Source organism: Salmo salar, chromosome ssa01 (assembly GCF_905237065.1).
Source record: "Salmo salar chromosome ssa01, Ssal_v3.1, whole genome shotgun sequence".
Taxonomy (NCBI): Eukaryota; Metazoa; Chordata; class Actinopteri; order Salmoniformes; family Salmonidae; genus Salmo; species Salmo salar.
Window position 1 is genome coordinate 21182938 of NC_059442.1, and position 21197 is coordinate 21204134.

At 52.7% G+C, this 21197-nt stretch overlaps 1 protein-coding gene across 2 annotated transcripts in view; it reads left to right on the forward strand.

Moving 5' to 3' along the window:
- The window catches only part of LOC106574446 (Rho guanine nucleotide exchange factor (GEF) 10), a 104488-nt gene that overhangs the window by 46313 nt on the left and 36978 nt on the right, over positions 1 to 21197 (forward strand). For both annotated transcript variants that reach the window (XM_014150370.2, XM_014150449.2), the window contains one exon: positions 3323 to 3438. In XM_014150370.2, the coding sequence (XP_014005845.2) occupies positions 3323 to 3438 (116 nt within the window). The remainder of the gene's footprint in view (positions 1 to 3322; positions 3439 to 21197) is intronic.

Genomic DNA, 21197 nt, shown 5'->3' on the forward strand with positions numbered 1-21197 from the left:
GTGTGTGTGTGTGTGTGTGTGTGTGTGTGTGTGTGTGTGTGTGTGTGTGTGTGTGTGTGTGTGTGTGTGTGTGTGTGTGTGTGTGTGTGTGTGTGTGTGTGTGACACTACCGTTCAAAAGTTTGGGGTCACTTAGACATTTCCTTGTTTTTGAAGGAAAAGCAAATTGTTTTGTCCATTAAAATAACATAAAATTGATCAGAAACACAGTGTAGACATTATTAATGTTGTAAATGACTATTGTAGCTGGAAACGGCAGATTTTTTATGGAGTATCTACATAGGCGTACAGAGACCCATTATCAGCAACCATCACTCCTGTGTTCCAATGGCACGTTGTGTTAGCTAATCCAAGTTTATCATTTTAGAAGTGTGTGTGTGTATATATATCTATGTATATATATATTTATATATATATTTATTTATTTACTTATTAGTTGTATTCCTGAGGGTATGGGCTACTGTGCAGAGACGTTGAGCCTCTGATTACAAATGGCTTTATAGTGTAATAGCCATGCCTTTTGACCCACATGCTGAGAAGAGGATGACCGTCTAGCCTGTAAATGGATGTCGTTGTGCCTAAGCCTGTGTTATTTATGAGCCCATTAGTGATCTACTGTACTGAACTACTCTCCATCCATATTGTTAAAGCATAGGACCCTGAGTGAAGTTGACCATATGGGCCATTTCTTGTTTTCCTCTCATCCTCTTACTCATTGAAATGCCAGGGGATAAGCAACCTTTCCTCTCCTCCCTCTCCTCCACTGCCCAACTGCCACCCCCGTCTCCTCTCCTCCCCAAAGTCTCTTACCCACTCACCCACCCATCACCTCTCCATCTGCCCTCTATTCCCATCCACAGACGGCCTGATGGGGGTTAAAGAAAGTCAACTAAAGCATCTGGACCCTGGGCTGACAGACAGGCAGGCATATTCCTAGCCAGCTAGTCCTGAGCTAGGTTAGGCCCCTATATATACATCCAGTAACCTATTGCCCTTAGGAGATCCACATGGACTGGACAGCAGTGTGGTTCAGCTCAGTAATGTTAGCTAATTAAATTGGACATGGAGCTAGAATGGAAAACATTACAGTAGGGTATGGTCATTTTTACCTGACAGAAATGGATCAGGCCATGTCACTCCCCCATATTTTGTCTATGACCCATATAATCTCTTCAATACTGATGACATTTTCCTCCTAGTCAGTCCTCTGTGTGTCTGTTCTGGCCAAGCATTTTAAGTGGGAAAAACCCTCACTCTCAGCTTCTCTCCCTCCCTCCATAGTCCAGTATGTTCTGTCAAAGCAACTGGTGACCTGCCTACTAGAGGCAATGAAAAGACGGTCCAGCTTATGATGTCACAGTTTCCTGTGCTCTGCTTTGCTCTGCTCTGGATGTCTGTTTGCTTGCCTCATGTCTGTTGTACTTAGCTTAGCTAATTGGGAGCACCAGAAGAGATGGGTCGGTTACATTGGCAAAGACCTTAAAACAATAAACCGCAACCCTTTCCTCTAGTCTAGGTCAGAGCCATCGATGAATGACTGCTCTACAGGCCAGGTTCAGCTTGTCCGTGGCACTCAGTCTCATTGTGGCCTATTGTCATTGTTTGTCAGAACATATAATATCTTTAGTCATAGAGATGAATCATGGCCTGTAGAATTACCATGGATGACAAGCCAATGAGCATGACTGAAGCTTATTCAGTGATTCTGCCCTGACCGGGTTCCAAGCACACAAAGACATCATAGGGCTCCTGAGTGGCACAGGGGTCTAAGGCACTGCATCTCAGTGCCAGAGGCATCACTACAGACCCTGGTTCGATCCCGGGCTGTTTTCCAACCGATCGTGATCGGGAGTCCCATAGTGCGGCGTACAATAGGCCCAGCATCATCCGGGTTAGGGGAGGGGTTGGCCGGGGTAGGCCGTCATTGTAAAATAAGAATTCTTTCTTAACTGATTTGCCTAGTTAAATAAAGGTTAAATAAAAATACAATTAAGACCAATGAAGCGGGAATATTTTAACTTTATTAGACAAGACAATTAGCTCAATAGAACAGAAATGACATTTCTGAAGCTAGGACAAATTGTTATTGTCAACCATACACTTTTAAAATGGCTTTCAACCCAACACAATGTCTGTAACAGTAAAACTGTTCAATGATACTCCGTGACCTGGACATATTCAACAGTGGAATGATATCTTGGTACATGATGAAGAGAAAGTCTCTAAATTAGCTTCTGCATGTAAACTTACAATCTGAAGTATCCATTTCTGAATGAGTATTTCTGTCTCCAGTGTGACCACCACCTACGTGAAATACTTAGTGCAGGTCAAACGGGGTGGAAGTTTCTCTGAGTGTCCTCTCTTGGCAGCCCTGGGGAAGAATGGAGCGGTTGCCATGGAACTGGAACACTACGGCAGTGTGAAGGGCAATTATAGACCCCACAGAAAGTAGACTGGCAAAACCAGAGGGAGCTCTAGGAATCCTGGCGCCAGAGATTCCCATTCACATTAACCCCCTCCCAGTTCCAATGTGCTGCCTTATGAGAGTGGTAGACCACGTTTAAGTTGAAAAGTCATATGGTGAAATCATCTTTAAGAGCTTGCTCTTGTTAGCTGACAGTACCATATGCTGCAAATCCTACCGTACAATGACTTGTCGGCAGGCATGTCTGAAAGATGAGGAGGGTCCTCTCTGCTGCAGGTTTAATTTGAGTTACAGCCTTGAGAGAAGGCTATGTGCTGGCAGAGCCTACAGGGGGCCTCTCCTCTTTCTCTCCCTTTCTCTCTCTGAGGAGTCTGGCTCTCTGTCTGTGTCTCTTGCTGATATACAGGCTGAGCACTGACAAACAAAGCAGCCCATTGTCCCGAGCTGGACGCACAGAAACACAATAATCCCTTACTTCACTGGCCTGTTGGTTCGGTTAGGCAGGGCACACCTACAAAGAAACACACACACTAGCGCAGTAGAGGGAAGTTTAACCCCAGGAAACTGCCGTTAGGTAACAGTACTCATTTCCAACGCACACTCTCCCTCTCTCACACGCGCACACACGCACACACGGTTCAGAGCCATGCCAAGTTGGGAAACAGACTGACTTTGTCTGGCAGTGTGTCTTATTTTACCTCCTGCTTTCAATGTACGATAATTGCCTTTGAGATTTGTAAGGCTCATATTGTTGGGTCAGTGGGTTCAGATGGGATATGGGCTCAGCTCTGTGAATCAGAACTTACTTCTACTACCAACTTTATTTGGTAATAACGCAGTTCTTTGTTGACAATGACATGATAGTTTATTTACTTGTTGTCATTGTCTCTCTTCTCAGATAAGCTGTACATGGGTCCAGGCCAGCTGTACCAGGACCTTCAGAACCTCATCCACGACCTCAGCCTGGTCAACCAGATCTCCAGCATGATCGGAAGCCTCAAGGGAAACTACCAGGTGAGCCGCATATATAAATGTGGCCCTGAGGTTTTGATCTTGTGTGTGTGTGTGTGTGTGTGTGTGTGTGTGTGTGTGTGTGTGTGTGTGTGTGTGTGTGTGTGTGTGTGTGTGTGTGTGTGTGTGTGTGTGTGTGTGTGTGTGACGAGCGAGCTCTGGTGCACAGTAGTTTCAGTCTGAGTGGTGGGGAGCAGAGAACAGGTCAGAGGCACATGTTTCTGTCTTAGAGTGGTGGGGAGCAGAGAACAGGTCAGAGGCACACAGAGAGACATGTTTCTGTCTGAGAGTGGTGGGGAGCAGAGAACAGGCCAGAGGCACACAGAGAGACATGTTTCTGTCTGGAGAGTGGTGAGGAGCAGAGAACAGGCCAGAGGCACACAGAGAGACATGTTTCTGTCTGAGAGTGGTGGGGAGCAGAGAACAGGCCAGAGGCACACAGAGAGACATGTTTCTGTCTGAGAGTGGTGGGGAGCAGAGAACAGGTCAGAGGCACACAGAGAGACGTGTTTCTGTCTGTCTGAGAGTGGTGGGGAGCAGAGAACAGGCCAGAGGCACACAGAGAGATGTGTTTCTGTCTGAGAGTGGTGGGGAGCAGAGAACAGGTCAGAGGCACACAGAGAGACATGTTTCTGTCTGAGAGTGGTGGGGGAGCAGAGAACAGGTCAGAGGCACACAGAGAGACGTGTTTCTGTCTGTCTGAGAGTGGTGGGGAGCAGAGAACAGGCCAGAGGCACACAGAGAGACATGTTTCTGTCTGTCTGAGAGTGGTGGGGAGCAGAGAACAGGTCAGAGGCACACAGAGAGACGTGTTTCTGTCTGTCTGAGAGTGGTGGGGGAGCAGAGAACAGGTCAGAGGCACACAGAGAGACATGTTTCTGTCTGAGAGTGGTGGGGGAGCAGAGAACAGGTCAGAGGCACACAGAGAGACGTGTTTCTGTCTGTCTGAGAGTGGTGGGGAGCAGAGAACAGGCCAGAGGCACACAGAGAGATGTGTTTCTGTCTGTCTGAGAGTGGTGGGGGAGCAGAGAACAGGTCAGAGGCACACAGAGAGACATGTTTCTGTCTGAGAGTGGTGGGGGAGCAGAGAACAGGCCAGAGGCACACAGAGAGACGTGTTTCTGTCTGAGAGTGGTGGGGAGCAGTGAACAGGCCAGAGGCACACAGAGAGATGTGTTTCTGTCTGAGAGTGGTGGGGAGCAGAGAACAGGTCAGAGGCACACAGAGAGACATGTTTCTGTCTGAGAGTGGAGGGGGAGCAGAGAACAGGTCAGAGGCACACAGAGAGACGTATTTCTGTCTGTCTGAGAGTGGTGGGGAGCAGAGAACAGGTCAGAGGCACACAGAGAGACATGTTTCTGTCTGAGAGTGGTGGGGGAGCAGAGAACAGGCCAGAGGCACACAGAGAGACGTATTTCTGTCTGTCTGAGAGTGGTGGGGAGCAGAGAACAGGCCAGAGGCACACAGAGAGACGTGTTTCTGTCTGAGAGTGGTGGGGGAGCAGAGAACAGGTCAGAGGCACACAGAGAGACGTGTTTCTGTCTGTCTGAGAGTGGTGGGGAGCAGAGAACAGGTCAGAGGCACACAGAGAGATGTGTTTCTGTCTGTCTGAGAGTGGTGGGGAGCAGAGAACAGGCCAGAGGCACACAGAGAGACATGTTTCTGTCTGTCTGAGAGTGGTGGGGGAGCAGAGAACAGGCCAGAGGCACACAGAGAGACATGTTTCTGTCTGTCTGAGAGTGGTGGGGAGCAGAGAACAGGTCAGAGGCACACAGAGAGACATGTTTCTGTCTGTCTGAGAGTGGTGAGGAGCAGAGAACAGGTCAGAGGCACACAGAGAGACGTGTTTCTGTCTGAGAGTGGTGGGGGAGCAGAGAACAGGTCAGAGGCACACAGAGAGACGTTTTTCTGTCTGAGAGTGGTGGGGGAGCAGAGAACAAGTCAGAGGCACACAGAGAGACGTGTTTCTGTCTGAGAGTGGTGGGGAGCAGAGAACAGGTCAGAGGCACACAGAGAGACATGTTTCTGTCTGTCTGAGAGTGGTGGGGGAGCAGAGAACAGGTCAGAGGCACACAGAGAGACATGTTTCTGTCTGAGAGTGGTGGGGAGCAGAGAACAGGTCAGAGGCACACAGAGAGACATGTTTCTGTCTGTCTGAGAGTGGTGGGGGAGCAGAGAACAGGTCAGAGGCACACAGAGAGACGTGTTTCTGTCTGAGAGTGGTGGGGAGCAGAGAACAGGTCAGAGGCACACAGAGAGACGTGTTTCTGTCTGAGAGTGGTGGGGGAGCAGAGAACAGGTCAGAGGCACACAGAGAGACGTGTTTCTGTCTGAGAGTGGTGGGGAGCAGAGAACAGGCCAGAGGCACACAGAGAGACATGTTTCTGTCTGTCTGAGAGTGGTGGGGGAGCAGAGAACAGGCCAGAGGCACACAGAGAGACATGTTTCTGTCTGTCTGAGAGTGGTGGGGAGCAGAGAACAGGTCAGAGGCACACAGAGAGACATGTTTCTGTCTGTCTGAGAGTGGTGGGGAGCAGAGAACAGGTCAGAGGCACACAGAGAGATGTGTTTCTGTCTGAGAGTGGTGGGGGAGCAGAGAACAGGCCAGAGGCACACAGAGAGACATGTTTCTGTCTGTCTGAGAGTGGTGGGGAGCAGAGAACAGGTCAGAGGCACACAGAGAGACATGTTTCTGTCTGTCTGAGAGTGGTGGGGGAGCAGAGAACAGGTCAGAGGCACACAGAGAGACGTGTTTCTGTCTGAGAGTGGTGGGGAGCAGAGAACAGGTCAGAGGCACACAGAGAGACGTGTTTCTGTCTGAGAGTGGTGGGGGAGCAGAGAACAGGTCAGAGGCACACAGAGAGACGTGTTTCTGTCTGAGAGTGGTGGGGGAGCAGAGAACAGGCCAGAGGCATACAGAGAGACATGTTTCTGTCTGTCTGAGAGTGGTGTGGGAGCAGAGAACAGGCCAGAGGCACACAGAGAGACATGTTTCTGTCTGTCTGAGAGTGGTGGGGAGCAGAGAACAGGTCAGAGGCACACAGAGAGACATGTTTCTGTCTGTCTGAGAGTGGTGGGGAGCAGAGAACAGGTCAGAGGCACACAGAGAGATGTGTTTCTGTCTGAGAGTGGTGGGGGAGCAGAGAACAGGCCAGAGGCACACAGAGAGACATGTTTCTGTCTGTCTGAGAGTGGTGGGGGAGCAGAGAACAGGTCAGAGGCACACAGAGAGACGTGTTTCTGTCTGAGAGTGGTGGGGAGCAGAGAACAGGTCAGAGGCACACAGAGAGACGTGTTTCTGTCTGAGAGTGGTGGGGGAGCAGAGAACAGGCCAGAGGCACACAGAGAGACATGTTTCTGTCTGAGAGTGGTGGGGAGCAGAGAACAGGCCAGAGGCACACAGAGAGACATGTTTCTGTCTGTCTGAGAGTGGTGGGGGAGCAGAGAACAGGCCAGAGGCACACAGAGAGACATGTTTCTGTCTGTCTGAGAGTGGTGGGGAGCAGAGAACAGGTCAGAGGCACACAGAGAGATGTGTTTCTGTCTGAGAGTGGTGGGGGAGCAGAGAACAGGCCAGAGGCACACAGAGAGACATGTTTCTGTCTGAGAGTGGTGGGGAGCAGAGAACAGGTCAGAGGCACACAGAGAGACGTGTTTCTGTCTGAGAGTGGTGGGGAGCAGAGAACAGGTCAGAGGCACACAGAGAGACGTGTTTCTGTCTGAGAGTGGTGGGGGAGCAGAGAACAGGCCAGAGGCACACAGAGAGACATGTTTCTGTCTGAGAGTGGTGGGGAGCAGAGAACAGGCCAGAGGCACACAGAGAGACATGTTTCTGGCTGTCTGAGAGTGGTGGGGGAGCAGAGAACAGGCCAGAGGCACACAGAGAGACATGTTTCTGTCTGTCTGAGAGTGGTGGGGAGCAGAGAACAGGTCAGAGGCACACAGAGAGACGTGTTTCTGTCTGTCTGAGAGTGGTGGGGGAGCAGAGAACAGGCCAGAGGCACACAGAGAGACGTGTTTCTGTCTGAGAGTGGTGGGGGAGCAGAGAACAGGCCAGAGGCATACAGAGAGACATGTTTCTGTCTGTCTGAGAGTGGTGGGGGAGCAGAGAACAGGCCAGAGGCACACAGAGAGACATGTTTCTGTCTGTCTGAGAGTGGTGGGGGAGCAGAGAACAGGCCAGAGGCACACAGAGAGACATGTTTCTGTCTGTCTGAGAGTGGTGGGGAGCAGAGAACAGGTCAGAGGCACACAGAGAGACATGTTTCTGTCTGTCTGAGAGTGGTGGGGAGCAGAGAACAGGTCAGAGGCACACAGAGAGATGTGTTTCTGTCTGAGAGTGGTGGGGGAGCAGAGAACAGGCCAGAGGCACACAGAGAGACATGTTTCTGTCTGTCTGAGAGTTTTGGGGAGCAGAGAACAGGTCAGAGGCACACAGAGAGACATGTTTCTGTCTGTCTGAGAGTGGTGGGGAGCAGAGAACAGGTCAGAGGCACACAGAGAGACGTGTTTCTGTCTGAGAGTGGTGGGGAGCAGAGAACAGGTCAGAGGCACACAGAGAGACGTGTTTCTGTCTGAGAGTGGTGGGGGAGCAGAGAACAGGCCAGAGGCACACAGAGAGACATGTTTCTGTCTGAGAGTGGTGGGGAGCAGAGAACAGGCCAGAGGCACACAGAGAGACATGTTTCTGTCTGTCTGAGAGTGGTGGGGGAGCAGAGAACAGGCCAGAGGCACACAGAGAGACATGTTTCTGTCTGTCTGAGAGTGGTGGGGAGCAGAGAACAGGTCAGAGGCACACAGAGAGACATGTTTCTGTCTGTCTGAGAGCTGTGGGGAGCAGAGAACAGGTCAGAGGCACACAGAGAGATGTGTTTCTGTCTGAGAGTGGTGGGGGAGCAGAGAACAGGCCAGAGGCACACAGAGAGACATGTTTCTGTCTGAGAGTGGTGGGGAGCAGAGAACAGGTCAGAGGCACACAGAGAGACGTGTTTCTGTCTGTCTGAGAGTGGTGGGGGAGCAGACAACAGGTCAGAGGCACACAGAGAGACATGTTTCTGTCTGTCTGAGAGTGGTGGGGAGCAGAGAACAGGTCAGAGGCACACAGAGAGACATGTTTCTGTCTGTCTGAGAGTGGTGGGGAGCAGAGAACAGGTCAGAGGCACACAGAGAGATGTGTTTCTGTCTGAGAGTGGTGGGGGAGCAGAGAACAGGCCAGAGGCACACAGAGAGACATGTTTCTGTCTGAGAGTGGTGGGGAGCAGAGAACAGGCCAGAGGCACACAGAGAGACGTGTTTCTGTCTGAGAGTGGTGGGGAGCAGAGAACAGGTCAGAGGCACACAGAGAGACATGTTTCTGTCTGTCTGAGAGTGGTGGGGGAGCAGAGAACGAACAGGTCAGAGGCACACAGAGAGACATGTTTCTGTCTGAGAGTGGTGGGGAGCAGAGAACAGGTCAGAGGCACACAGAGAGACGTGTTTCTGTCTGAGAGTGGTGGGGGAGCAGAGAACAGGTCAGAGGCACACAGAGAGATGTGTTTCTGTCTGAGAGTGGTGGGGAGCAGAGAACAGGTCAGAGGCACACAGAGATACGTGTTTCTGTCTGAGAGTGGTGGGGAGCAGAGAACAGGTCAGAGGCACACAGAGAGACATGTTTATGTCTGTCTGAGAGTGGTGGGGAGCAGAGAACAGGTCAGAGGCACACAGAGAGACATGTTTTTGTCTGAGAGTGGTGGAGAGCAGAGAACAGGTCAGAGGCAGACAGAGAGATGTGTTTCTGTCTGAGAGTGGTGGGGGAGCAGAGAACAGGTCAGAGGCACACAGAGAGACATGTTTCTGTCTGAGAGTGGTGGGGAGCAGAGAACAGGCCAGAGGCACACAGAGAGACATGTTTCTGTCTGTTTGAGAGTGGTGGGGGAGCAGAGAACAGGTCAGAGGCACACAGAGAGACGTGTTTCTTTCTGTCTGAGAGTGGTGGGGGAGCAGAGAACAGGTCAGAGGCACACAGAGAGACGTGTTTCTGTCTGTCTGAGAGTGGTGGGGGAGCAGAGAACAGGTCAGAGGCACACAGAGAGACATGTTTCTGTCTGTCTGAGAGTGGTGGGGAGCAGAGAACAGGTCAGAGGCACACAGAGAGACATGTTTCTGTCTGAGAGTGGTGGGGAGCAGAGAACAGGTCAGAGGCACACAGAGAGACGTGTTTCTGTCTGAGAATGGTGGGGAGCAGAGAACAGGTCAGAGGCACACAGAGAGACATGTTTCTGTCTGAGAGTGGTGGGGGAGCAGAGAACAGGCCAGAGGCACACAGAGAGACATGTTTCTGTCTGAAAGTGGTGGGGGAGCAGAGAACAGGTCAGAGGCACACAGAGAGACGTGTTTCTGTCTGTCTGAGAGTGGTGGGGAGCAGAGAACAGGTCAGAGGCACACAGAGAGACATGTTTCTGTCTGAAAGTGGTGGGGGAGCAGAGAACAGGCCAGAGGCACACAGAGAGATGTGTTTCTGTCTGTCTGAGAGTGGTGGGGGAGCAGAGAACAGGTCAGAGGCACACAGAGAGACATGTGTCTGTCTGAGAGTGGTGGGGGAGCAGAGAACAGGTCAGAGGCACACAGAGAGACATGTTTCTGTCTGAAAGTGGTGGGGGAGCAGAGAACAGGCCAGAGGCACACAGAGAGATGTGTTTCTGTCTGAGAGTGGTGGGGAGCAGAGAACAGGTCAGAGGCACACAGAGAGACATGTTTCTGTCTGAGAGTGGTGGGGGAGCAGAGAACAGGTCAGAGGCACACAGAGAGACGTATTTCTGTCTGTCTGAGAGTGGTGGGGAGCAGTGAACAGGTCAGAGGCACACAGAGAGACGTATTTCTGTCTGTCTGAGAGTGGTGGGGAGCAGAGAACAGGTCAGAGGCACACAGAGAGATGTGTTTCTGTCTGAGAGTGGTGGGGGAGCAGAGAACAGGTCAGAGGCACACAGAGAGACGTGTTTCTGTCTGTCTGAGAGTGGTGGGGAGCAGAGAACAGGTCAGAGGCACACAGAGATACGTGTTTCTGTCTGAGAGTGGTGGGGAGCAGAGAACAGGTCAGAGGCACACAGAGAGACATGTTTCTGTCTGTTTGAGAGTGGTGGGGGAGCAGAGAACAGGTCAGAGGCACACAGAGAGACGTGTTTCTGTCTGTCTGAGAGTGGTGGGGGAGCAGAGAACAGGTCAGAGGCACACAGAGAGACATGTTTCTGTCTGTCTGAGAGTGGTGGGGAGCAGAGAACAGGTCAGAGGCACACAGAGAGACATGTTTCTGTCTGAGAGTGGTGGGGAGCAGAGAACAGGTCAGAGGCACACAGAGAGACGTGTTTCTGTCTGAGAATGGTGGGGAGCAGAGAACAGGTCAGAGGCACACAGAGAGACATGTTTCTGTCTGAGAGTGGTGGGGGAGCAGAGAACAGGCCAGAGGCACACAGAGAGACATGTTTCTGTCTGAAAGTGGTGGGGGAGCAGAGAACAGGTCAGAGGCACACAGAGAGACGTGTTTCTGTCTGTCTGAGAGTGGTGGGGAGCAGAGAACAGGTCAGAGGCACACAGAGAGACATGTTTCTGTCTGAAAGTGGTGGGGGAGCAGAGAACAGGCCAGAGGCACACAGAGAGATGTGTTTCTGTCTGTCTGAGAGTGGTGGGGAGCAGAGAACAGGCCAGAGGCACACAGAGAGACATGTTTCTGTCTGAGAGTGGTGGGGGAGCAGAGAACAGGTCAGAGGCACACAGAGAGACGTATTTCTGTCTGTCTGAGAGTGGTGGGGAGCAGTGAACAGGTCAGAGGCACACAGAGAGACGTATTTCTGTCTGTCTGAGAGTGGTGGGGAGCAGAGAACAGGTCAGAGGCACACAGAGAGACGTGTTTCTGTCTGAGAGTGGTGGGGGAGCAGAGAACAGGTCAGAGGCACACAGAGAGACGTGTTTCTGTCTGTCTGAGAGTGGTGGGGAGCAGAGAACAGGTCAGAGGCACACAGAGATACGTGTTTCTGTCTGAGAGTGGTGGGGAGCAGAGAACAGGTCAGAGGCACACAGAGAGACATGTTTATGTCTGTCTGAGAGTGGTGGGGGAGCAGAGAACAGGTCAGAGGCACACAGAGAGACATGTTTCTGTCTGTTTGAGAGTGGTGGGGGAGCAGAGAACAGGTCAGAGGCACACAGAGAGACGTGTTTCTGTCTGTCTGAGAGTGGTGGGGGAGCAGAGAACAGGTCAGAGGCACACAGAGAGACATGTTTCTGTCTGAGAGTGGTGGAGAGCAGAGAACAGGTCAGAGGCACACAGAGAGACGTGTTTCTGTCTGTAGAGTGGTGGGGGAGCAGAGAACAGGTCAGAGGCACACAGAGAGACATGTTTCTGTCTGAGAGTGGTGGGGAGCAGAGAACAGGCCAGAGGCACACAGAGAGACATGTTTCTGTCTGTCTGAGAGTGGTAGGGGAGCAGAGAACAGGTCAGAGGCACACAGAGAGACGTGTTTCTGTCTGTCTGAGAGTGGTGGGGGAGCAGAGAACAGGTCAGAGGCACACAGAGAGACGTGTTTCTGTCTGAGAGTGGTGGGGGAGCAGAGAACAGGTCAGAGGCACACAGAGAGACATGTTTCTGTCTGTCTGAGAGTGGTGGGGAGCAGAGAACAGGTCAGAGGCACACAGAGAGACATGTTTCTGTCTGAGAGTGGTGGGGAGCAGAGAACAGGTCAGAGGCACACAGAGAGACATGTTTCTGTCTGAGAGTGGTGGGGGAGCAGAGAACAGGTCAGAGGCACACAGAGAGACATGTTTCTGTCTGAGAGTGGTGGGGGAGCAGAGAACAGGTCAGAGGCACACAGAGAGACATGTTTCTGTCTGAAAGTGGTGGGGGAGCAGAGAACAGGCCAGAGGCACACAGAGAGATGTGTTTCTGTCTGTCTGAGAGTGGTGGGGGAGCAGAGAACAGGTCAGAGGCACACAGAGAGACATGTTTCTGTCTTAGAGTGGTGGGGGAGCAGAGAACAGGTCAGAGGCACACAGAGAGACATGTTTCTGTCTGTCTGAGAGTGGTGGGGGAGCAGAGAACAGGTCAGAGGCACACACAGAGACATGTTTCTGTCTGAAAGTGGTGGGGGAGCAGAGAACAGGCCAGAGGCACACAGAGAGATGTGTTTCTGTCTGAGAGTGGTGGGGGAGCAGAGAACAGGTCAGAGGCACACAGAGAGACATGTTTCTGTCTGAGAGTGGTGGGGGAGCAGAGAACAGGTCAGAGGCACACAGAGAGACGTATTTCTGTCTGTCTGAGAGTGGTGGGGAGCAGAGAACAGGTCAGAGGCACACAGAGAGACGTGTTTCTGTCTGAGAGTGGTGGGGGAGCAGAGAACAGGCCAGAGGCACACAGAGAGACGTGTTTCTGTCTGAGAGTGGTGGGGGAGCAGAGAACAGGTCAGAGGCACACAGAGAGACGTGTTTCTGTCTGTCTGAGAGTGGTGGGGGAGCAGAGAACAGGTCAGAGGCACACAGAGAGACATGTTTCTGTCTGAGAGTGGTGGGGGAGCAGAGAACAGGCCAGAGGCACACAGAGAGATGTGTTTCTGTCTGTCTGAGAGTGGTGGGGGAGCAGAGAACAGGTCAGAGGCACACAGAGAGACATGTTTCTGTCTGAGAGTGGTGGGGGAGCAGAGAACAGGTCAGAGGCACACAGAGAGACATGTTTCTGTCTGAAAGTGGTGGGGGAGCAGAGAACAGGCCAGAGGCACACAGAGAGACGTGTTTCTGTCTGAGAGTGGTGGGGAGCAGAGAACAGGTCAGAGGCACACAGAGAGACATGTTTCTGTCTGTCTGAGAGTGGTGGGGGAGCAGAGAACAGGTCAGAGGCACACAGAGAGACATGTTTCTGTCTGAGAGTGGTGGGGGAGCAGAGAACAGGTCAGAGGCACACAGAGAGACGTATTTCTGTCTGTCTGAGAGTGGTGGGGAGCAGAGAACAGGTCAGAGGCACACAGAGAGATGTGTTTCTGTCTGAGAGTGGTGGGTAGCAGAGAACAGGTCAGAGGCACACAGAGAGACATGTTTCTGTCTGAGAGTGGTGGGGGAGCAGAGAACAGGTCAGAGGCACACAGAGAGACGTATTTCTGTCTGTCTGAGAGTGGTGGGGAGCAGAGAACAGGTCAGAGGCACACAGAGAGATGTGTTTCTGTCTGAGAGTGGTGGGGGAGCAGAGAACAGGCCAGAGGCACACAGAGAGACATGTTTCTGTCTGAAAGTGGTGGGGGAGCAGAGAACAGGTCAGAGGCACACAGAGAGACGTGTTTCTGTCTGTCTGAGAGTGGTGGGGGAGCAGAGAACAGGTCAGAGGCACACAGAGAGACATGTTTCTGTCTGAAAGTGGTGGGGGAGCAGAGAACAGGCCAGAGGCACACAGAGAGATGTGTTTCTGTCTGTCTGAGAGTGGTGGGGGAGCAGAGAACAGGTCAGAGGCACACAGAGAGACATGTTTCTGTCTGAGAGTGGTGGGGGAGCAGAGAACAGGTCAGAGGCACACAGAGAGACATGTTTCTGTCTGAAAGTGGTGGGGGAGCAGAGAACAGGCCAGAGGCACACAGAGAGACGTGTTTCTGTCTGAGAGTGGTGGGGAGCAGAGAACAGGTCAGAGGCACACAGAGAGACGTGTTTCTGTCTGTCTGAGAGTGGTGGGGAGCAGAGAACAGGTCAGAGGCACACAGAGAGACATGTTTCTGTCTGAGAGTGGTGGGGGAGCAGAGAACAGGTCAGAGGCACACAGAGAGACGTATTTCTGTCTGTCTGAGAGTGGTGGGGAGCAGAGAACAGGTCAGAGGCACACAGAGAGACGTGTTTCTGTCTGAGAGTGGTGGGGAGCAGAGAACAGGTCAGAGGCACACAGAGAGATGTGTTTCTGTCTGTCTGAGAGTGGTGGGGGAGCAGAGAACAGGTCAGAGGCACACAGAGAGACATGTTTCTGTCTGAGAGTGGTGGGGGAGCAGAGAACAGGTCAGAGGCACACAGAGAGACGTGTTTCTGTCTGTCTGAGAGTGGTGGGGAGCAGAGAACAGGTCAGAGGCACACAGAGAGACATGTTTCTGTCTGAAAGTGGTGGGGGAGCAGAGAACAGGCCAGAGGCACACAGAGAGATGTGTTTCTGTCTGTCTGAGAGTGGTGGGGGAGCAGAGAACAGGTCAGAGGCACACAGAGAGACATGTTTCTGTCTGAGAGTGGTGGGGGAGCAGAGAACAGGTCAGAGGCACACAGAGAGACATGTTTCTGTCTGAAAGTGGTGGGGAGCAGAGAACAGGCCAGAGGCACACAGAGAGATGTGTTTCTGTCTGAGAGTGGTGGGGAGCAGAGAACAGGTCAGAGGCACACAGAGAGACATGTTTCTGTCTGTCTGAGAGTGGTGGGGGAGCAGAGAACAGGTCAGAGGCACACAGAGAGACATGTTTCTGTCTGAGAGTGGTGGGGAGCAGAGAACAGGTCAGAGGCACACAGAGAGACGTATTTCTGTCTGTCTGAGAGTGGTGGGGAGCAGAGAACAGGTCAGAGGCACACAGAGAGATGTGTTTCTGTCTGAGAGTGGTGGGGAGCAGAGAACAGGTCAGAGGCACACAGAGAGATGTGTTTCTGTCTGTCTGAAAGTGGTGGGGGAGCAGAGAACAGGTCAGAGGCACACAGAGAGACATGTTTCTGTCTGAGAGTGGTGGAGAGCAGAGAACAGGTCAGAGGCACACAGAGAGACGTGTTTCTGTCTGAGAGTGGTGGGGGAGCAGAGAACAGGTCAGAGGCACACAGAGAGACATGTTTCTGTCTGAGAGTGGTGGGGAGCAGAGAACAGGCCAGAGGCACACAGAGAGACATGTTTCTGTCTGTTTGAGAGTGGTGGGGGAGCAGAGAACAGGTCAGACGCACACAGAGAGACGTGTTTCTGTCTGTCTGAGAGTGGTGGGGGAGCAGAGAACAGGTCAGAGGCACACAGAGAGACGTGTTTCTGTCTGAGAGTGGTGGGGGAGCAGAGAACAGGTCAGAGGCACACAGAGAGACATGTTTCTGTCTGAAAGTGGTGGGGGAGCAGAGAACAGGCCAGAGGCACACAGAGAGATGTGTTTCTGTCTGAGAGTGGTGGGGAGCAGAGAACAGGTCAGAGGCACACAGAGAGACATGTTTCTGTCTGTCTGAGAGTGGTGGGGGAGCAGAGAACAGGTCAGAGGCACACAGAGAGACATGTTTCTGTCTGAGAGTGGTGGGGGAGCAGAGAACAGGTCAGAGGCACACAGAGAGACGTATTTCTGTCTGTCTGAGAGTGGTGGGGAGCAGAGAACAGGTCAGAGGCACACAGAGAGACGTGTTTCTGTCTGAGAGTGGTGGGGAGCAGAGAACAGGTCAGAGGCACACAGAGAGACATGTTTCTGTCTGAGAGTGGTGGGGGAGCAGAGAACAGGTCAGAGGCACACAGAGAGACGTATTTCTGTCTGTCTGAGAGTGGTGGGGAGCAGAGAACAGGTCAGAGGCACACAGAGAGATGTGTTTCTGTCTGAGAGTGGTGGGGGAGCAGAGAACAGGCCAGAGGCACACAGAGAGACATGTTTCTGTCTGAAAGTGGTGGGGGAGCAGAGAACAGGTCAGAGGCACACAGAGAGACGTGTTTCTGTCTGTCTGAGAGTGGTGGGGGAGCAGAGAACAGGTCAGAGGCACACAGAGAGACATGTTTCTGTCTGAAAGTGGTGGGGGAGCAGAGAACAGGCCAGAGGCACACAGAGAGATGTGTTTCTGTCTGTCTGAGAGTGGTGGGGGAGCAGAGAACAGGTCAGAGGCACACAGAGAGACATGTTTCTGTCTGAGAGTGGTGGGGGAGCAGAGAACAGGTCAGAGGCACACAGAGAGACATGTTTCTGTCTGAGAGTGGTGGGGAGCAGAGAACAGGCCAGAGGCACACAGAGAGACGTGTTTCTGTCTGAGAGTGGTGGGGAGCAGAGAACAGGCCAGAGGCACACAGAGAGACATGTTTCTGTCTGAGAGTGGTGGGGGAGCAGAGAACAGGTCAGAGGCACACAGAGAGACATGTTTCTGTCTGAGAGTGGTGGGGGAGCAGAGAACAGGCCAGAGGCACACAGAGAGATGTGTTTCTGTCTGAGAGTGGTGGGGAGCAGAGAACAGGTCAGAGGCACACAGAGAGACATGTTTCTGTCTGTCTGAGAGTGGTGGGGGAGCAGAGAACAGGTCAGAGGCACACAGAGAGACATGTTTCTGTCTGAGAGTGGTGGGGGAGCAGAGAACAGGTCAGAGGCACACAGAGAGACGTATTTCTGTCTGTCTGAGAGTGGTGGGGAGCAGAGAACAGGTCAGAGGCACACAGAGAGATGTGTTTCTGTCTGAGAGTGGTGGGTAGCAGAGAACAGGTCAGAGGCACACAGAGAGATGTGTTTCTGTCTGTCTGAAAGTGGTGGGGGAGCAGAGAACAGGTCAGAGGCACACAGAGAGACATGTTTCTGTCTGAGAGTGGTGGGGGAGCAGAGAACAGGTCAGAGGCACACAGAGAGACGTGTTTCTGTCTGTCTGAGAGTGGTGGGGGAGCAGAGAACAGGTCAGAGGCACACAGAGAGACATGTTTCTGTCTGAAAGTGGTGGGGGAGCAGAGAACAGGCCAGAGGCACACAGAGAGAGGTGTTTCTGTCTGTCTGAGAGTGGTGGGGGAGCAGAGAACAGGTCAGAGGCACACAGAGAGACATGTTTCTGTCTGAGAGTGGTGGGGGAGCAGAGAACAGGTCAGAGGCACACAGAGAGACATGTTTCTGTCTGAAAGTGGTGGGGAGCAGAGAACAGGCCAGAGGCACACAGAGAGATGTGTTTCTGTCTGAGAGTGGTGGGGAGCAGAGAACAGGTCAGAGGCACACAGAGAGACATGTTTCTGTCTGTCTGAGAGTGGTGGGGGAGCAGAGAACAGGTCAGAGGCACACAGAGAGACATGTTTCTGTCTGAGAGTGGTGGGGGAGCAGAGAACAGGTCAGAGGCACACAGAGAGACGTATTTCTGTCTGTCTGAGAGTGGTGGGGAGCAGAGAACAGGTCAGAGGCACACAGAGAGATGTGTTTCTGTCTGAGAGTGGTGGGTAGCAGAGAACAGGTCAGAGGCACACAGAGAGATGTGTTTCTGTCTGTCTGAAAGTGGTGGGGGAGCAGAGAACAGGTCAGAGGCACACAGAGAGACATGTTTCTGTCTGAGAGTGGTGGAGAGCAGAGAACAGGTCAGAGGCACACAGAGAGATGTGTTTCTGTCTGAGAGTGGTGGGGGAGCAGAGAACAGGTCAGAGGCACACAGAGAGACATGTTTCTGTCTGAGAGTGGTGGGGAGCAGAGAACAGGCCAGAGGCACACAGAGAGACATGTTTCTGTCTGTTTGAGAGTGGTGGGGGAGCAGAGAACAGGTCAGACGCACACAGAGAGACGTGTTTCTGTCTGTCTGAGAGTGGTGGGGGAGCAGAGAACAGGTCAGAGGCACACAGAGAGACGTGTTTCTGTCTGAGAGTGGTGGGGGAGCAGAGAACAGGTCAGAGGCACACAGAGAGACATGTTTCTGTCTGAAAGTGGTGGGGGAGCAGAGAACAGGCCAGAGGCACACAGAGAGATGTGTTTCTGTCTGAGAGTGGTGGGGAGCAGAGAACAGGTCAGAGGCACACAGAGAGACATGTTTCTGTCTGTCTGAGAGTGGTGGGGGAGCAGAGAACAGGTCAGAGGCACACAGAGAGACATGTTTCTGTCTGAGAGTGGTGGGGGAGCAGAGAACAGGTCAGAGGCACACAGAGAGACGTATTTCTGTCTGTCTGAGAGTGGTGGGGAGCAGAGAACAGGTCAGAGGCACACAGAGAGATGTGTTTCTGTCTGAGAGTGGTGGGTAGCAGAGAACAGGTCAGAGGCACACAGAGAGACATGTTTCTGTCTGAGAGTGGTGGGGGAGCAGAGAACAGGTCAGAGGCACACAGAGAGACGTATTTCTGTCTGTCTGAGAGTGGTGGGGAGCAGAGAACAGGTCAGAGGCACACAGAGAGATGTGTTTCTGTCTGAGAGTGGTGGGGAGCAGAGAACAGGCCAGAGGCACACAGAGAGACATGTTTCTGTCTGAAAGTGGTGGGGGAGCAGAGAACAGGTCAGAGGCACACAGAGAGACGTGTTTCTGTCTGTCTGAGAGTGGTGGGGGAGCAGAGAACAGGTCAGAGGCACACAGAGAGACATGTTTCTGTCTGAAAGTGGTGGGGGAGCAGAGAACAGGCCAGAGGCACACAGAGAGATGTGTTTCTGTCTGTCTGAGAGTGGTGGGGGAGCAGAGAACAGGTCAGAGGCACACAGAGAGACATGTTTCTGTCTGAGAGTGGTGGGGGAGCAGAGAACAGGTCAGAGGCACACAGAGAGACATGTTTCTGTCTGAAAGTGGTGGGGGAGCAGAGAACAGGCCAGAGGCACACAGAGAGATGTGTTTCTGTCTGAGAGTGGTGGGGAGCAGAGAACAGGTCAGAGGCACACAGAGAGACATGTTTCTGTCTGTCTGAGAGTGGTGGGGGAGCAGAGAACAGGTCAGAGGCACACAGAGAGACATGTTTCTGTCTGAGAGTGGTGGGGGAGCAGAGAACAGGTCAGAGGCACACAGAGAGACGTATTTCTGTCTGTCTGAGAGTGGTGGGGAGCAGAGAACAGGTCAGAGGCACACAGAGAGATGTGTTTCTGTCTGAGAGTGGTGGGTAGCAGAGAACAGGTCAGAGGCACACAGAGAGATGTGTTTCTGTCTGTCTGAAAGTGGTGGGGGAGCAGAGAACAGGTCAGAGGCACACAGAGAGACATGTTTCTGTCTGAGAGTGGTGGAGAGCAGAGAACAGGTCAGAGGCACACAGAGAGATGTGTTTCTGTCTGAGAGTGGTGGGGGAGCAGAGAACAGGTCAGAGGCACACAGAGAGACATGTTTCTGTCTGAGAGTGGTGGGGAGCAGAGAACAGGCCAGAGGCACACAGAGAGACATGTTTCTGTCTGTTTGAGAGTGGTGGGGGAGCAGAGAACAGGTCAGAGCGCACACAGAGAGACGTGTTTCTGTCTGTCTGAGAGTGGTGGGGGAGCAGAGAACAGGTCAGAGGCACACAGAGAGACGTGTTTCTGTCTGAGAGTGGTGGGGGAGCAGAGAACAGGTCAGAGGCACACAGAGAGACATGTTTCTGTCTGTCTGAGAGTGGTGGGGGAGCAGAGAACAGGTCAGAGGCACACAGAGAGACGTGTTTCTGTCTGAGAGTGGTGGGGAGCAGAGAACAGGTCAGAGGCACACAGAGAGACATGTTTCTGTCTGAGAGTGGTGGGGGAGCAGAGAACAGGCCAGAGGCACACAGAGAGACGTGTTTCTGTCTGAGAGTGGTGGGGAGCAGAGAACAGGTCAGAGGCACACAGAGAGACGTGTTTCTGTCTGAGAGTGGTGGGGAGCAGAGAACAGGTCAGAGGCACACAGAGAGACATGTTTCTGTCTGAGAGTGGTGGGGGAGCAGAGAACAGGCCAGAGGCACACAGAGAGACATGTTTCTGTCTGTCTGAGAGTGGTGGGGAGCAGAGAACAGGTCAGAGGCACACAGAGAGACATGTTTCTGTCTGTCTGAGAGTGGTGGGGGAGCAGAGAACAGGTCAGAGGCACACAGAGAGACATGTTTCTGTCTGAGAGTGGTGGGGGAGCAGAGAACAGGTCAGAGGCACACAGAGAGACGTATTTCTGTCTGTCTGAGAGTGGTGGGGAGCAGTGAACAGGTCAGAGGCACACAGAGAGACGTATTTCTGTCTGTCTGAGAGTGGTGGGGAGCAGAGAACAGGTCAGAGGCACACAGAGAGATGTGTTTCTGTCTGAGAGTGGTGGGGGAGCAGAGAACAGGTCAGAGGCACACAGAGAGACGTGTTTCTGTCTGTCTGAGAGTGGTGGGGAGCAGAGAACAGGTCAGAGGCACACAGAGATACGTGTTTCTGTCTGAGAGTGGTGGGGAGCAGAGAACAGGTCAGAGGCACACAGAGAGACATGTTTATGTCTGTCTGAGAGTGGTGGGGAGCAGAGAACAGGTCAGAGGCACACAGAGAGACATGTTTCTGTCTGTTTGAGAGTGGTGGGGGAGCAGAGAACAGGTCAGAGGCACACAGAGAGACGTGTTTCTGTCTGTCTGAGAGTGGTGGGGGAGCAGAGAACAGGTCAGAGGCACACAGGGAGACATGTTTCTGTCTGAGAGTGGTGGGGGAGCAGAGAACAGGTCAGAGGCACACAGAGAGACATGTTTCTGTCTGTCTGAGAGTGGTGGGGGAGCAGAGAACAGGTCAGAGGCACACAGAGAGACATGTTTATGTCTGTCTGAGAGTGGTGGAGAGCAGAGAACAGGTCAGAGGCACACAGAGAGATGTGTTTCTGTCTGAGAGTGGTGGGGGAGCAGAGAACAGGTCAGAGGCACACAGAGAGACATGTTTCTGTCTGAGAGTGGTGGGGAGCAGAGAACAGGCCAGAGGCACACAGAGAGACATGTTTCTGTCTGTTTGAGAGTGGTGGGGGAGCAGAGAACAGGTCAGAGGCACACAGAGAGACGTGTTTCTGTCTGTCTGAGAGTGGTGGGGGAGCAGAGAACAGGTCAGAGGCACACAGAGAGACGTGTTTCTGTCTGAGAGTGGTGGGGGAGCAGAGAACAGGTCAGAGGCACACAGAGAGACATGTTTCTGTCTGTCTGAGAGTGGTGGGGAGCAGAGAACAGGTCAGAGGCACACAGAGAGACA